General features: G+C 43.2%; 1 protein-coding gene across 3 annotated transcripts in view; it reads right to left on the bottom strand.

The window, feature by feature from the left end:
- Window positions 1–18,120, bottom strand: part of slc12a5a (solute carrier family 12 member 5a) — a 141,971-nt gene extending 123,851 nt beyond the window's left edge. For all 3 annotated transcript variants that reach the window (XM_076096834.1, XM_076096835.1, XM_076096836.1), the window contains exon 1: window positions 17,958–18,120. In XM_076096834.1, coding sequence (XP_075952949.1) covers window positions 17,958–18,120 — 163 coding nt within the window. The remainder of the gene's footprint in view (window positions 1–17,957) is intronic.
- Window positions 18,121–18,675: the final 555 nt, after the last annotated feature.

Raw genomic sequence — 18,675 nt, 5'->3', positions numbered from 1 at the left:
GCTACAGGGATTTCTTTTTTTATTGTATTGTCCTCTGCCAAAGTCTCCCACAGGAACGAGGAAACAAAATGTTTGCCCGCTATTGGGATTCAACTGTCCGATCCATAACACGGGGCTGTGTAGGAGATGAGGACTGACAAGACCTTTAGCCGTGAAGAAGGAGAGGGTTTGTGTTGAGCTCGCTGAGGCGTCGGGGTGCAAAGCCATCAATGGCGACACAGCTCGAGTGGCAGAAACCCACGGTACCGATTCTGTGTTGACCTGCCTCAGGGACACCTGGTATGAGGAAGAGCAAGTGGCTTTCCTTTCAGCGCGGCAGGGAAAGAGATAAACACACTCACCTCACACATCTGACTCAATAGAAAGCAGATTGGGGGGTTCAATTGCTTCTGATTCAATTCAATTAGAGGTGTACACAAAGAGCCGGGACAATTGCACTCGGACAATCTGAGCCTAATACCGAAGGACAAGCCTCCGCGCACTTCAACGCCTCGTCACTACTTTCTCACTTGAAGAGAGAGAAAAAAGAAAAAGAAAGAAGAAGCAATTTTCCACTGATACACACCTACACAGACGGTGAATAGTCGCACTATAAAGAGAGAGTGAGGGATATGGAGAGGCAGGGGAGAGAGGTAATAAAACGAGAGCGGTGAAGGGAACGGTTAAAGCTGAAATAATGGCTTCATTAGATGTTTACACAGCAAGTGAGGCAGACGAAATGCCATAAATGAGTGGCAATGAACATAAAATGCAACAGTCGTCGCTTCCTGAAGGATGCGTCCGGTGCTCTAACATGAATCGGTGTGCGTTTTTCTGCCGAGACGTCTTCTGTCATAAGAGCAGGTTAACAAGAGAGGCTTTGTTTTGTACAATTCTAGACCGATGGGCCCTCAAACACCATTAAGGACCCAATGGGAGATTTGCAGGCAGCTATACGCGACATTGCCTATCCATTACATCAGCTTCCTTCGCTGGAGACAAAATCAATTTAAATTAAAACCCAACACCTGCCAAGACAGGCCCCCACTTCTGGGCTGAGAGACGGGCGGAAATAGCGAACGACTGCTTCAACATAAGCTGCTGACAAGCACGCGGGTATTCATTTGACCGAGAAGTTAGAAGCAGATGAGCACTTGGACCTGCTGCACGGCGGAACAGCTTCCACGATTCATTGATCAAAGCTTACATAATCCATTTCCTCATGGCTGACCTTTTGAGGTCTGTCTTGAATTCTTTTTTTTTTTTTAAATCACGTCATTTTTCATTGGTTTTGACTCAAGTCAGTAAACGCACACACCATCCATAGAGGTAACAAGAGAGGGGGGGCTTTTATTTTCTGACTTGATCTGATTTTTAGAAGAAACGTGAGCACTAGGAAGGAACAGACAAAAGACAAGCGTATGACGTGTGTTCTGAATGTGTGTTTGACATGCGATGGACACAGTGGGCTTCACACTCTTATTTGTTGACTTTGAACTTCCAAAGTCATTTTTTCTTGATAATTTTCAAGCATGTAAAGTCAAAAAGATTCCTTGAAAAACTCGAGTAACACTGCTTCTTAACTTGGGCCAAACTTTTTCCGGGTTTGAAGACAAACTATAACTGTGAGCCTCTTTAATGTATCCTCCTTGGCGACTGGCTGAAAGATACCCAAGTGTAACCCAGAAGACAGAATTATCAATTTCAATTTCAGACTCTGAACTTCTACCCAAAACTACTTATCGACTGGGCTTTTAATCACAGTAATTGCATCACTCCAAAATGAATTGTACTGTTATTATTTTGAATTGTGGACCATTGTAGTGTACAATTATCTGAGAGGGAGTGACACATGCCCCGAATAAGTTCTAAGACTGCATGCACACACAAGAGACAACATTATCCAACCCTCCAAAAAAACTCAAAAAAACACAGCTTTACTCTGCAACCTTGGATTGCAGTTCCACCAGAAAACACGAGTGATGTCATATTTTACTTTGAGAATTTTAAACTTCAACAAGACGGCATGTCTGAATAATTCACGAGAAGAAACAGGACAACAACACTTAGTGTACAGCAGCACAATCCTACTGTGTCGTCTACAATAGTGAACAACAACTCTTCGTTATTAGTCTCCACTTGGCTTGTTGAGCTTTTCAGTCAGCGCACATAACATGTCACATATGTCAGCTGGTATGAGTGGGTAACCCGTGCAAACTGTGACGGGCCATTATACGGTCTTCGGGGAAGACAAGCCCTGACCTATGGTCGTGGGCGGCCATGTTGTCATGCTGCTCATGTCAAGTGCACAGGAATCCCCCCAATCTCCTCCCACACACACACACACACACACACACACACACACACACACACACACACACACACACACACACACACACACACACACACACACACACACACACACACACACACACGTGAGCAGATACAGACACACATTCAGTACACTTGCTGCCCACAGAAGCATGCACACACAGATACGACAAACTATTGTTCACTGATGCAAATACACACACACACACAGACAACCAACCCCCCAATCATGCAATCCCTTTCATTAATAAACTATGCCTGTGCCTGGAGAGGAGTTCGAGCATGAAAGACAAAAGCATTACATAACGCATGCATGGAATTCTAAATCACAGGCTCGGCTTTGGGTTTTTTACAAGTGGGAGTGTTATCCTTAAATAGCTCGGATTATAACGAGGGATTTGCCTCATCCAGTCCTGCATGCCTGTGTGGCAGAGATGGGCAAATGTGCCGCTGACCGCCTTAAGAACGTGACAAATAAACTGATTCTAGATCAGAATAAACATCATGAGCCTGTTTCTTGTCTGTTCTTAAAGGTACGGCGTGCAGCATTTACAGGGGATCTATTGGCAGAAATAGAATATTAATAAGTTTGTTTTCTTTGGTGTGTATTAACCTGAAATTAGGATTCGTTGCGTTTTTGTTACACACGAGGCGGATCGTCTTCGCGGAGCCAGCCGCCATTTTTCTACAGTAGCCCAGAACAGACAAACCAAACACTGGCCCCAGATAGGACCCTTTGCATTTCCGCATCGTTGTTCCTCCACACGCTTGGCAGTCGGGAGAAGTTTCAGTTGGTTTCAATATGCAGCCTCACCACTAGATGTCGCCAAATTGTACACACTGACCCTTTATAGGATAGGGCTGGCAATATGGTATATGTAGATGCTTGCGAAGCCAAAGCCTAATATAACTTATTCCTCTGTGCAATAGACCTCCATTATATCAGTGAGCTACACTGCTGCACCGTCTGACATGTCCGTTGATTATGATGAATGAACACAACCACTGTAGTTTATTCGGAACTGATCCCAAATACACCGTCCTGCTGCTGTAAATAATCCCCAGAGCACCAAATGTGTATTAATCCACGGCTGGAAATAATCCTCAACAAATACACTATTTATTCCTGTTTGACTTTGACGGTTTACTGAATTTACATTTCCTCCTGTGTGGTTTTGTATGGACTTTAAAAGACTAATCAATACAGGAAATGCTTACACCGAAATTCAGTGCATGAGTGTAGTCAATGATACAGTACTTAATAATCACTACTATACAACATTATGTGTCTCTAATATATTATACATTCACTGCTTGTCTTGATCAGTAGATTTGCACACCGCACTTTCAAATCCTGGTTGTAAGTTTATTTTGTTATGGAACAAGTAATTCAGTGACACAAACTTGGTGGAAAACAGTTAAATGTTTTTCTTAAAAACAACAAATCCTCTTAATAAGCCCAAGAAGGTATTAGGTATTACATAATGTTGACTTGGTATAAAAAAGAATGGACAGGAAAAGTAGGTTGACTTTTATGGTATTTGTTTGTTTTATGTGTGTAGAAGGTATTGTACTGTAGTTGTAATATGTTTCGCAAATAAACGTATTAACTACAGAGCATCTAGCAACGCCAGATGCCGAGACGCCAAATCGGGCCAGGGACGTTTAGTGGGGGGGCAATGTTCTCCTAACCCCCCCTTAGTCGGACCACGCCCATCTTCAAGATCTCAACGTCGCGTCTGTAAAGTTTCATTACTGTATCTTGCACGGCCCCAAAGTCTGTCCACAGACAGACAGACAGAAATGTAAACACCTGGCAAAGTACTCAAAACCGCCTCTGTGGTAGTTCCCACAGAAGCAGGTGTCTCCAGGACCACATCTTGCCATGATGACACACACAGACTCCCAAGGTGAAAACGATACCAGAGTTGCCATCACGGTTGGTAAAGAAAAGACACATGAAGACCTGTTGCAGCATCATCTGAAGGTTTTTCACAGATTTTCTGAGTAGAGACATATGAAATAACACAGAGGCACTGAAAGATGTGAGATCATTATACTGCGAGCATGATACTGAAATCCTTTTGTTATTTTGTTGGTATATCCAGCTGAGAATACATGATACTGGAGAAGAATCCCTCATCAAATGTATGTTCAATCAGTGCTGACAGATGGGGAACGACAGAGAGCGGAGCTGGATTGATGCTTTGAGAGTCCCCTCCTACAGTGCGGTGCCCCACGCCTGGTAGTCTATTCAGGTGTGATAGATGACACAAACAGAGAATCTTACAAAGTCTTTGTCCGCTCAAGATCTAAGAAGTGTCTTTATCCCGCCAGAACAGAGCAATCCATTATATGAAAACTGAAGAGGTGGTTGCCTTGCAACTGTTTGAGAAGCACGGGGCTTCTGAAGGCTGTGGTGTGTGCATATAGAAATCTGCAAGTCTTCCTAGCAAGAATGAGGGCAAAGGATTGGGTTTGTGGCTTTTATTTCAAATCTTGCGCAGCTTTTTGATATGGAAATGGTTGAGGTTACTGTTCCGCTCATTCTCCAGGCTTTGTCTCTCGCTCTCGATAAGCCTTGAGAGAGAGTACGAAAGTGAAAGAGATGGGAAATTGGGGCTAAAACAAGAGAATAGAAAGTAGAAAGTGTGTGTGAGTGTGTGAGGAAGAGAGAGTGAGGGAGAGAGGGAGAGAGAGAGAGACCTCGTTTGCCAAGGCTGTTGTGTCTCCAATGTGGTGGTGGAGCCACTGCAATGCACCAAAACCAAGGGGAGAGAGGGTGTAAGAGTGAGGGGGTGGGTAGAGACAGAGAGAGAAGAAAAGATAGAGAGGAGAGGAAAGAGAGGGAGTCAAAAATACAGAGAGGGGGGTAACAGCAAAAGGCAAAAAGAGACTTTATCAAGAGGGAGAAAGAGAACAAGAAAGATGGCAGAGAGGCGGATGGGAGAGTGTGTGTGTGTGTGTGTGTGTGTGTGTGTGTGTGTGTGTGTGTGTGTGTGAGAGGCACAACAAAACCTACTTGACATCCATCTAGCTTTAGCTCACGCTGCTCACAATTGGGGGGCGGGTGGGGGAGGGGGAGGTGGTAATGGCTAAAATCCAAGATGTCAGTTTTTCACTTTCACCTTTTCTTTTTATTCACAAAGACAATCCTGATCCCTGCCGCTGTGAGCAACACACATCTGCACGCGTCTTTGACTGCACTCACAAAATGCGGGCAGAGCAGACCTACCTATCATCCTCTCTCCACACACCATTAACAAAGCAAGCCAACCAAACACCCATTCACACACTGGTGATTTTTGCCATCCATTCAGCGAGCCAGACAGGCAAAGTGGCCCCGAGCTCAATGAACATACCACGAGCAGAAAGAAAAAGAGGGAGGGAGGGGGTGAGAGAGAGAGAAAGAGAGAGGTGCGGGCTAGAAAAGACAGAGTATTTGGATGCAGGTGAAATTCGTAGCTAAAAGTGATTGAGGGTGGGCGTTAAACACACATCAAGTGGACAAATGATAAAGATATGTCAGGCATGCACCAGGCAGAGCTGTCTGCGGCGGCTTACCTGGCCGACAACAAGCACATGGTGCGGAAACAAATGACTGCGGAGACAGAGGATCATAATGTGCATTCTTCAAATACTCCACGTTTAAAGCAACTCCGAAAGCACTCAGCTTTTTGGCAGGCAGATGAGGGGAAGGTCACAGTGACATGAAAAGGGAAGGTGAGAAAGAGTGCAAGCGACAGGGAGGGAAAGAAAGGGAAAGGATTAATGGGCTGGCATGACTCAATCCACTCTGATTCCCAAAGAGGATCGTGGCCATGTGTCTAAATAAACTTGGTGCACTGGAGATGAATAGATGAGTGGAAGGCAGGGCAGAATAAGCATCGTAATGATTATTTAAAAAGCACTAGTGAAAACGGAAAACGACAATATGAAGTCATTAGGAACAAAATGAATAAACAGATCAAATAAGGCGCCTGTGAGATATGACAAAGAGTTTACCTCTGGGGTCTGAGGAGGACCAGATGGTAGAATGAAGGTTAGGGGACCATTATAAGAAACTAATCAGCAGCTATTTAGAGAACAATCTCTTTAGTGTTTCAGTCACTTTTCAAGCAAAATGGCAAAAGATGTCAGCTTCTTAAAATGTGATTTGCTGCTTCTGTGTGTGTATATATCACTCTGAATGTATTGTGTTTGTGTTACGGACGGTTGATCGGACAAAACAAAGAGTCTCAGCGTGTCATCTTGGCATATACGAGAAGTGGCAATCGCTATTTTTCACTACTTTTTGATAATTTGGTCAATAAAATGTCAGAAAATTCAAAAAAAAAGTCTTGTTTGTTTTTTTAACCGACAGTCAAAACCCCGAAGGTATCCACTTTATTGGTATAGTAGACTAAGAAAACAAGAACATATTGACATTTAAGATGTTTAAGTTATGTTTTGGTGCATTTTTGCATTTAAAAACTGATGACCAAAATTGTTGCTGACTCTGATTAATCAACTGATGGTTTCAGCTCTAACACCACGCATGGTCTGCCTGTTGACCAGTGATTCGCTACGTGCCCCTTTCAGTCGGCCATGATGGTGGAAACAGTGATTGTGTGTGCTGCATCTATTTCTTTGAGATCTGTTCTCAGCTTCTAAACAGTTTTGCACTCACAGCTTTAATCCAACTTGTCACTTTGTACTGTAACTCCGCTCACCTTGAATTACACGTCTCACCATCTTGCATTAATGCATCATTGAGGACAACCTGGCCCGTCTTCAAAACGCTCTTGGAAATATCATAATTACAGTACAAGCTGAGCACACATGAACAACCCACCAAAGTGGTGAACACATGAGGGACGGCAAAGCTTCTTCGTTGCTGAGATTTGACATTTATGGAGTGTATAGACAATTAATGGTAAATGCGATCAAATATTATAATTGGCATATTTATCATTCATGTGTCTTTCATTGCTTTGGCATCCTACACAGTTTGATGTTATGGGTTTATATTGCCACGAGCTGACACATATGAAGGCTGTATGTTATTTAAAACAGCCACCATAGCACCAGATGTTATCCTCCGTCCACTTTACTCTGGTGACACAAAATCAAGAAGCCTGGTGCTGCTGCAATCTAAAAGAAAAGCATTATTTTCACCCAAAAGCCGAAGGCATGTCAAGTCACATTAACATCTTTCTAACTCAGATGTTGAAGTTTACAGCGCATTTGAAGGCAGCAGACACTGTGGGCCAAGTAACAGAACAAAAGTGCTTCATCGGAAAACAAAAGTAAAAGCTTGCTAGACGTCATTGATGCTGAAAGGTTTTATAAGAACTGAGGTTCCTTAAAAAAGAAAACAGATAAATATAAAGTTTTCAAAGGCTCACAGTAGTTGATTCACACCATGAAACCCCCACTAACTTCCTAAACTTTAACCAGAAGTTAAAAATCTAGTATGCAATGTATCTGTCAATTAGTTTTGGAGGGATACTGAAATTAACAATTACCGTATTTTCCGCACTATAAGGCGCACTTAAAAGCCTTTAATTTTCTCAAAAAACGACAGTGCGCCTTGTAATCCGGAGCGCCTTATATATGGATCAATTGGTTAATTGGTTGATCCATACTGGTTGTACACGGCGCTCTGTCAAAATGTTTCAGTACGACTGGTAAACTACAAAGCCGCACCGCGGTAAACACCGGTACTGTGCTTACTCCTAGTCCAACACCACTTGTGTGTATAAAGACCCCAAAATGGCACCTTTCAAGAGACACGCTTACGACGCTATTCTATTCTATGCGCCTTATAATCCGGTGCGCCCTATATATAAAAACAGTTCTAAAATAGGCCATTCATTGAAGGTGCGCCTTATAATCCGGTGCGCTTTATAGTGCGGAAAATACGGTAAATAGGTCAAAAAATATTGTTTTGATAGAAAAAAAACATCTTACGGGTGCACTTTCACTAACTTACAAGTAAAATTAAAAGCATTGTGAATCATAAAATTACTGTTAAGAGAAACTATTATATATATATATATATATATATATATATATATGATGGCTAAAAGCTAAAGGTGAGCAGAGCAGAGCTACATTGGATTAAGTCCACTGGCAGAAGAAAGCTCTCCAGAATACCATCCACCAACTGTGTTTATCCATCTATACAAGTGTATTCTGGACTTAAAGTAAACAATGTATGCAATGTTATATGTGTGCAATTCCACATTTTTTTTAACCATTATTAGTATCATCATTGTATCTGTAACAACATGCATGCTAATGATATTTTTTTGTATTCCGTGAAGCCTAATTTGAATAAAATGAACACATGAATAAATAAAAGCCCACTATAACAAACACTATATAATAATGTCTTGCTTAAGTAGATTACTGAAATCAAACTCAGAACTTAAAGTGATTAAATTAATTGGAGACGCAGCAGAAGACGTATGAAGCTCATTAGTGTTTTGCAACCATAGTGTGCAATACAACCTACTTCTTTAATATGAAAATGTTCAATAATTATGAAAGTTGTGCACGGCAGCAAACGTCAGATTCTGATGTTGAGTGGAGTCAAATGTGTCTGCATCAATGTACTGCAAATAAAGAAATATATTCTATGTACTGCAGCGGACTATTAGACACTAAACTATTTAACATTTTCATTTAGAGGTGTTTTTGATATCATCGTTTAAACAAAGGACTTCCCGTACTGCGGAACCCACGATGAATCAACATCGTAGTCAAACACAACAGTGTTGGACCAACAACACCAAAACGTGCCAGTTCAAGTTTAGGTGAGGCAACACAAGCCAGATGTACACTATAGATCAAATAGGATAGGCCTTGATCCCCGTAGGTACATTTAGCTTGAAATCATTTATTCCTACGTCAGACAAAACAATAGCGATGTGATCGTCATCGTGATACAATTTGACTGAAGGTGAATAAATGTTAATACTGAATCATTGTCGAGCCCAACTATAGAAGGAAGAATAACTTCATTATATTTATGTTATATTAAACCATTCTAAAAAAATACAGAGTGAAATGATTAAAGTAGCAGCCGTACTGTCTACTTTTGCTGCTGTAACTACTTTGCCTATAAGAGGCGCATGTTAACATGACCAGAACTGCAGGTCTGAATCTGAACATACTCCCAATGTCAAGTACTATTCCAAATACTATTAACAAATACAACCTGAAACTAGTTAATCTATTTAGAGTACCAGGCTAGGTATTGCTGTGTGGTCATAAAGGCATACAACTGATTTTTGAAAGATATTAATTGCTAAGATCTCCTTTTCTGTACATAATCGACGTATGTACTCTAAGACAATTACAAGTAATCGGAAATCCTCTTGAGCCGGATCTGCTCTGTAGTCACCCTCTTGACATTGCGCCACAGCAGTGGCATGCATGGTAATGGTGATGGAGAGTGTAACCCCAACTGAGCGCGACGAGCTGACAGAACCTGTGGACTGTGGAGAGACCTGGGCGGCGGAACGAGTCCAGTGAGGCACATACACACACACACACACACACACACATGGGGCCGAGGCCCATCCGTCTGTCTGCTGCACTATGGCACCTTGCCTGCTCACCAGCCAGCCAAAAACAGGACTGAAACTCACAACACAAAACTCAAATTGAAGGCACATACTTAAAATGAATTTAGCTGGTGGCACAACTCTTATATCATATAATCTTCCTTTACAGTTCGCCTTTTCAAAAGCAAATCTGTGCTCCCACCTCAGCCCCAAATTGTTTCCCAGCCAGAGAGAGAGAGAGCGAGAGAGCGAGAGAGCGAGAGAGAGCAAGAGCGAGCAGTGGTCCTGGGGGACAGGAAGGCCTGCTGTAATTCCTGAATACCAGCCCAGGCCCATGGGGATCCATGACCTGCATCTCTGGACCTCTGCTCTCTGCCTCCATCGCCTCAGTAGATGGAGCATGTTCTGCTCTCAAAAACAGACCGAAATAACACACACACACACACACACCAACACTACATCTCTTACATTTAGGTTTCATTTAGTATCTCCCTAAATATAGCTAATATAAGCAGATTTTTTGGTGTGAAATATTAGGACAAACTTTGCTACACAACAGTGTTTAGTTCAGCTGTTAAATGTGAGCAGAATAGTCCTGAGGGACTTCACTGCCCACAGTATCCGGACGGTGTTGAGCTGAGTAAAGGCGGATCCCACGGCACTAATAAATATATTGAGAATGATGAAACTAACTGCAACGCCGTGATATGCCGACTGTGACACATGCAAAAGCCAAAACGTACAATAAAGACAAGTCACTGAGAGGCGATGGGAAAAGGAGGAGGGATTATTTTATTTTAGTTACCAATTTGTTTTGACTAAGACTAAAAACACAGCAAATATTCACATTTTATTTGCTGGAGCTGGCGACATTTTTGCTTATGAAACTTGTCGACTGACTAATCAATTAAAGCGACTAATTGTTTCAGCTCTAGATATAATGCTAAACATGCAATATGCAGGACATAGTTACTCTGTAAAACAATGCCAGGAAACACCCGCACCCCTTTTACTGTAGGAATGAAACAGAGAATACACACGAAATGCACCTTGAGAACATTTCTGTAAAAGACCTGTGAAGGCATTCACGGCCGTTTCTCACAGAATGCTGTAAAGCAGCCTGACGGGCCGATTGGATGTGGGATGTTAATGCTACTGGCACTGTGAGAACGCAGACACGATAGAAATCTCCAGTGTAAAGGTTTGACGATCAGGCCGTGTGCGCCTGCACAACGAGCTGGATCTGTGGACCTGCGATGGATGCGTCATCATCCGAGTTGCGTGGTCGAGGAGAAGTGCTCTACCTCTCCCTGCCGAGGTTTCCTCTCCTCCTCTCTCTCCCCCCCCCCCCCCTCCTTCGTCCCATGTTAGTATCACTGAGGTCTGCCCTGCAGCCTGCCTGCATGTGAGGAGGATTTTGTCACTTTCTATCAATTGGTCCCAATCCCCCACCGTGCACACACACACACACACACACACACACACACACACACACACACACACACACACACACACACACACACACACACACACACACACACACACACACACACACACACACACACACACACACACACACACACACACACACCTCCCCCCCGTTTCCAGACACAGTTACATAACGGCACGAGGATTTCTGGGCTAAGGGAGGTTTACTCCCCCTCTTGAGCTGTTACCTTTTTCTCTCTCTTACTTCTTATTCCTCCTATCCTCACACACACACACAAGATCACACCCACACACACACACACACACTCTGAGCTCACTTGCCATATGCTTAACACGCACCTTTGGTCACACACACACACAACAGAGACTGTTGCGTAATTCGCTGGGTTCCTGATCCCCTTTCTGGTAGCAGGTCTTTCTACCCCACGGTTCTGACTGAAGGGAATATACTGAGCTGCTGGCCGTGTTGATTAGGACACGACTACCCCCTGTTGTCTCAGCGGAGAAACACACTCGTCTGGGTCACTGCAGAGCAATTCATTTGTCACATTCAGCCTTCCAATTCACATGTACTTCAACACATTCTGCACGTTCAAGAAGCAGCTGTTAAAACAACATATGTCTGTTGTATATTATCATATCATATGTTAAAAGGATTTCTCAAGCGCGCTACAGAACCCACACACACATACACACATTAGTCAAAACATTAAGCTGGCTGCCCTCTGCTGTCTGGTCAATGTCACCACACCTCCCTGTGTCGTGCCGAAGACGCCTCTAATCACTTGATTCAATTTAACAGATAATTAGACAGGGACTGGACGTACATAGGTAATGGTGTATGAGTTGTATTGATCCACACTTTATTGCTGGTCCCCTCTTTGGCAGAAAAAAAAAAAGGAATAACAGGGTGAATGATGGCGGAGAAGCCGTGGCATTTAATGGCTCGCTAGATTACAAATCAATGGCTCGTCTGAGGGAGATTTTAAGTCAATAAATGGCATCACAGCAGGACAGATGGGCAAAAAGACAAAGAAAGGTTTCAGTGGAAGGTTCAAGAGGTTTACTGGATCCAGAGAAAAGAATGTCATTTAAACAGTTCAGATTTACAGGTGTATTTTTCTGGCAGGTAATGTAAAAGAAACCAAGTTGATTTTTATCTTTTTGATTTAAATCACCTTTTAAAAATGTAGAGCTTTAATTATTGTTTTTTCAAGATGTTCTTTTAATTGTGTCAACAAAAAAGTATCTTATCTTCTGCCATTTCATTTTCATTGTGCATTGCATTGTCGTGTCACAAAGTGCAGTATATACACACATACCTAGATACACTCAGTGTTGTATTGGGACACAGGTGTTAGTCAACAACAGGATACTAGCGAAAATGAGAAACCAGGTGCTCTGAAAACAAGCCAATTGCCTCCAAATCCCCCTCCGCCTATCAGCCCAGCTTTGATAATGTGGTTGGGAAGGATTCAAGACAAGAGCGTGGCACTATGAATCTCAAGCAGGGCCATGCTGAGCACAAAGAGCACCTTAAAGTCTCCAAGATGACCTAAGGTAAAGCAATCTTCATCATTTAAATCCCATTAAACGGCTACGAACCCCGAGGTTTTGACGTATTACCTTTTACCATTAGGTCTACTCTTTTGCACACGGGAGGTACGCTTGTTCCTCTATGTGCACAAAACAACAGGAGGCAGACTAAATATCATAACACTTCATAATAAAGGACTTTGCACGAACAACCACTGCAGACACGGTTACAAAAGGTGGCTCATGTTAGACTGAATGCCAAACTAATTAGCATTAATTGTCATTTGGAAAGAAAAGCTTTTTGATGTGTGTATTTTCAAAGCTACAGCTAACAAGAGTCCAAATAACCAGGACCTATCACAGGTGTGTTATGCGTGTGTGTAGGGGGGGTTTGCCAAACAAACTGTACCGACAAACTGGTAAACTGGTCTCGAGTTAACACTAATAAACAAGGATCTTGTAGCAGGGTTTGTCACTTCCGTTTCCATGCGACGTTGACATTATCTTTGTAGCCTCCATACATTTCAAAGACGAGAGGAATTTTGCTTTTATCCAAACAAAACCTCCCGTCTCAAACCTAATCTCTTTTCTGTGTGAACAGATGGCCAACATCAACAAATGCAATGTTTTAGTACCACATTTCTCCCTTCATGACAAGAAAAGCTGTGATTACACGAGGCTTTCCGGGTGTTGATAAATAATCCATAAAAATCCTAATCAGGTGTCCACACTCTTCCCAGCGGTGACTATAAACAGCCGCCCCACTATATTAATCCTACAATAGGAGTCATCCACAACGGCCCTTTGTGACTCAATATCTGTGTTCACCGTCCGACCGCACCTCTATATCAAAGAGGTTCTCTATTATTTACACGGCCTTCATTACAGCACGGGGGCAGAAATGCCTGAATAAACACACAAACAATCCTCTGTCTGGCCGGCCGACAGCCCATTATCATGGGAGCACAATCGCTGGCAGCCGCTGCTGGATACGGATTTCAGCCGACTTACTGATGACAACAATATGTGGAGAATAGTCCCTCACAAATACCGCGTTTAATCCGGATTTATTAATATTAGCTAAAAAGTAAGACATGGATATTTATGACCGCTTTTTTTAAGATCTGCATCTTGAGTAGGACCCAGTGGGCTTAATTTAACTAGGAAGTCATATTGGGACTAGAACATTTTTTACAAGTGCGACATAGAACGTCAGTGTTTGGTTTTGTTGACAATAGAAAAATAAATGACAGAAGATCTCCAGCTTTAGCCTTTAATAACGGTCCGCTCTGGGTTTGGTGTTGAAAGGCCAGCATACACAAGGTGATACCACAGCAAACACATAGTAATACATTGTTTAAATTAGAGTGAGAGGACGGGCACTGGGAATCGCACACTCCTGTTAATGCTCTAAATCCATTTGTTACCTCCACGTACACACACACACACACACACACACACACACACACACACATTTAGTATACATTTTAGAAATTGACCTATAGTAAGTGCAAGACACAAATGCACACATTCATTTTCCGCCCCAAACTAAATCTGCTCATGAGCTTATTAGGTGGTGCTGCTGTGGTTGTTGTCGCTGTGCTCCCACGCTGTGTCATTGTCTGCTGGACCGCATTCGCTTGCAAGGAAACAGAACATCCTGACACGGATCCTGAACCTCAGCCAAGTCGGCCTCTCTGCTCGTGAACCAAACCTCCGGGGACAAACTGGGTAAGGGTTATTAACCGAGCCCTTCTGCTTCTGCTAGTTACTGTTGATACATGAATAACACTACACCACGAGTACATATATACACACACACACACACTCAGGCTCTTACACGAATTTAGAAACTGTTGGAGCAGTCGCAGCTTGACTGAAAACCGCGGGAGTCGAGGCATGCAAGGAGTGCATCCATAATAGATGGAGTTATAAAAAAAGAGACTACCTTAATTCACCTAAAAGAGTTCAGACATATGGAGGTGTGCTCACGCATGTATTTAATACAGTAGTTACAGTGAGAATCCAAAGGGTTTGAGCAGCATACACTCTTATCTTAAAGCTGCTCTAATCAATATTTTTGTATTACAAATGGATTTAAAACACTGTTTAATGTGTGACCCACATATCGTTATCAGGTGACTCCGCTTCACAGTACTTTTTAACCATCTTTCAGCTAATTGTGTTGGTTTTCCAGCACACAACTGTGATCCGCTTTGTTTGAGTTAGCTCCTATAGCTGGTGAACACAGCTGAGCTTTTAGCAGCTGAACCGCCTGATATTTCCCTCAGGAGATGATGGCGACCAAACAGAGCTAGAGGTAAATCAAACCAGGTGGATCCACAACTCATAATGAATGTTTACACTTACACTCACCATATTAACTTTAGAAACGTGATAATATGCGATATGTCAAAGCACACAGTCTCTGTCAGACACATACTATGACTAGGTTGGGTTTACAGCTCGCTGTGCTCAATCCAAGTGGTAAAAAAAGCCAACGACTGCAGGTTTAAATGATAAATATGTTTGGGATTATAAGATTTCTGAATGACATGGAATTTGCAACGCCTCACTATTTTGCCAACTGCCACACCCAGCCCCTTGTGAACCCAATATGAAGCCCGTCCCACTGAGCCCGACCGATCTAACCGAGATATATCCCGCTACACCACCGCAAGGTCAAGGGCAGAGAGGCCACTTGGCAGCCAGATGAGGATCTTCTTCCTCGCTGCTGTCAGTCATCATCAACCACATTGGCTGGCTGAGCACACACCTCCCTCTGGATCAATAGAAACAGGATCACGGGTCCAGGCCGAGGGGGAAGGATTTAGAGATTGCTCTGGTACCGCCAGTTAAGATAAGAACTGGACTGAATGGGGGGGGGGGGGGGGGGCATAATTACAGAGATATTCAGACTTTAACATGTTCGCAGTCTTATTCCACACACCGCTGCAAGTATGAATTATGTTTACACCAGACGTCGGTGTCAGCTGAACTAACTCACACCGATACTGCTATATCCATCATTAGGCACTATAGAACGGCAAAGATAAGTCAATTAATCGCTAGTCAATCAACAACAAAATATGATTTTGATAAAAGGATCAATCATTTGAGTCATTTTAGATAAAATGCCAAATATTCTCTGGTTTCAGTTTCTCAAATGTCAAGATTTTTGTGTCTCTTTGTCTTTTTATGACTGAATGTATTTGCATTTAATCACATAAAATGAGTTATTTTAATATGTCACCTTTAGTTCTTGTGAACATTTTACAAACAAAACAATTCGTAAAGAAAGTAACAACAGATGAATCCATAATGAAAATGACTGTTATACTCTATATCTTCATCTATATAGATCATCTTTTTGTTCTATTACAAAAAGCAGGAGAGAAAATACCGCAGCACACGCAGCAGGAGATTGATTTCATGACGGCACTCTCTTGATCTGAAGCGTTTCCTCTTTGGACCACTGTGACACAACTCTGCTGAAACTCTGTCACTATGGCAACCGGCAGAGTGGATGCAGAGACGGCGGTCTCCACAAGGCTGCAGCTCAGCAGGAACACACAGCATACTGTACACGAGGGGAAGTCCTTCAGCAGAGTGTTCCCCATCTCTCAAGGGGAACATGAGGAGATGGTGAGGTCTGTTCCTACAGCCATCGTTTACGTCCAGAGGAATAATTGATACACGCTGGGGCTTTCAAGTGGAGAAAAGCTGAGGAGGCGTATGTTATGTTATGTTCACCTACAAGGCATGTTTTGAACCGGCAAGGCTTTCTGTAGCAATGAAGGGGAGTGCTGGACTGGTAATTAAAAGCTTTCATTAATAGTAGGAAGGACATCTGTCAGCACTGCTTAACGTTGGCCCAGCAAGAAGGACAAGACAAGGGGATGACATATATCCAGTGAGAGGGGCAAGTATATACCATGAAGCTATAACGGTAGTCATATAAATCCAGAAAAGACCTGTTCTGATCAAATATGGAACTGTTTGCCTTCAGAGCAAAGCACAGAAACTAAGGAGCAGCCAATCTAGAGCTGCAATAAGTATTCATGGGAATCTAGGGAGCCGGACCAATTCATCTGAAATGTCATTAATGTGGCAGCCTTCATAAGTTAAAACTGCACAAATGCATTGATTCAGTTGCAGCTAAATCTGTATTTGCACTTGAGTGGAACTGAATGATTGCACTTTTTCTACTGCTAATCATTGGTAATGGTAATGGCTTCCATTTGTTTTTGGCCTGATGGGAATTTCTGCCATTCTACCATTAGTTCTGCACTGCTGCATTCAATTCAGCGAATGACTGACAGGCCAGTGATTAATTCACTCTGGTGAGTTGGCCACAGGATGGCACAACAATGGCTCTGGTTCCCAGTGGACGGGGTTGGGATTACTAACTTAACTGTAGAGATGAAGGCTGTGTTTTTATTCTCCCTTCGAATCAAATGCATTCTTATGGTGAGCACAGGAATAGTCCTGTGTGCACTAACCCGGGACACAGTTCAGACAGATAACACACTCTGCAAGCCACCCCCTGTGCAATCGAGTAGTCTCCCTGCCCACACGCAGTGGTTGCAAGTGGCATGTGAAAGCATGTGGAGAGGGTGAAATCATGACTGCTTCAATTTAGGAAAGTATACATGCATCCTATGAATCAGGTGGCGAGATGAAGAGCATTGTGGGCTACTGTCTGACTACTGAGGGGTAAGGAAAATAACCCTTGATGCCCTTCAAAGTGACCACTGATGATGTGTGCAGTAAAAATAAACACATGTTTGAATGTACAACAATTAACATAATATTTGAAATCACATAAAAACAAACCCTCGTTTTGTTTATAGACACCAAACAGTAACAATGCAAATATTGTATAGGGGGGGAAGGCAAAACGTGAGCCCTTTGCAGCGCCTCTGTTGTTGGCCGTGACAGTGCCCTTTGTGAACATTACAGATTCAAGTCACACACACACACACACACATCTGTACACAGACAATGTGGTGTCACCGTTCAGGAGTCAGGCATCATGACTGCTAGCATGCAGCTTATAGCTAACAAACGGCGTTGGGCTGAATGAAGACGGCTTAAGTGTCTCCCTACCTTTCAGCACCACCACCACCTCGGTACCGGCTGCATCCTCCCCCTCCGCTCCGCCTCTGCTGGTCGGGGGCTCGTCTCCCTCAAACAGCTGGTTCACCTCCCCCTGGATGTCTGAGGGGCGCCGGGCGCCGGCGCTCTTGCAGACGGTGAATCTCTGGCTCATGGTTGTCGCCGGTGAGACCAGCGACGGGTCCTCTTGCCACGGTGACTGGGTGATGGACAAAGGCAGCAGGGAAAAGCGCTCTCTTCTCTCGTTGCTGCAGGTCCACCTTCACCGTCTGATAAGTTTTCCTCAGACTGCAAGGAGCGAACAGCCGCTCTTTGTCGGGTAATTGACGTTAGATGTGTGATACCGACTGGACCGTCTCATCAACCGGTGGCTGGTGCTGCCGCTGCTCCTGGGTCCTAGAGCCGACGGGTTTCTGGCGCCGCTTTGAGGAAAACGTAAACACACAAAAATCACACTTTGTTATACTTAAGCTACACCGTAGCATATACAGTAATCAAAATAAAGCTCCACCTTTACCCGCACAAGTGATGTAGCTACATAATGCAACAGTAATAATAACCTAGTAATATGATTGAAATAGCCACTCTGACTCTACATACTTCTGCATATATTTTTTTTGTAAACATCTGAATACTTCTTCCACCTCTGACAACCAGACAGGACCCTCCCACCCCATAAATCTGAGGGCACTATTCTTATGTTGTGTCA

This window comes from Anarhichas minor, unplaced genomic scaffold (assembly GCF_050575085.1).
Source record: "Anarhichas minor isolate MPS153535 unplaced genomic scaffold, ASM5057508v1 ptg000023l, whole genome shotgun sequence".
Lineage (NCBI taxonomy): Eukaryota > Metazoa > Chordata > Actinopteri > Perciformes > Anarhichadidae > Anarhichas > Anarhichas minor.
The sequence above is the reverse complement of the archived record's forward strand: the minus strand, read 5'-3'. Positions and strand labels throughout refer to the sequence as shown.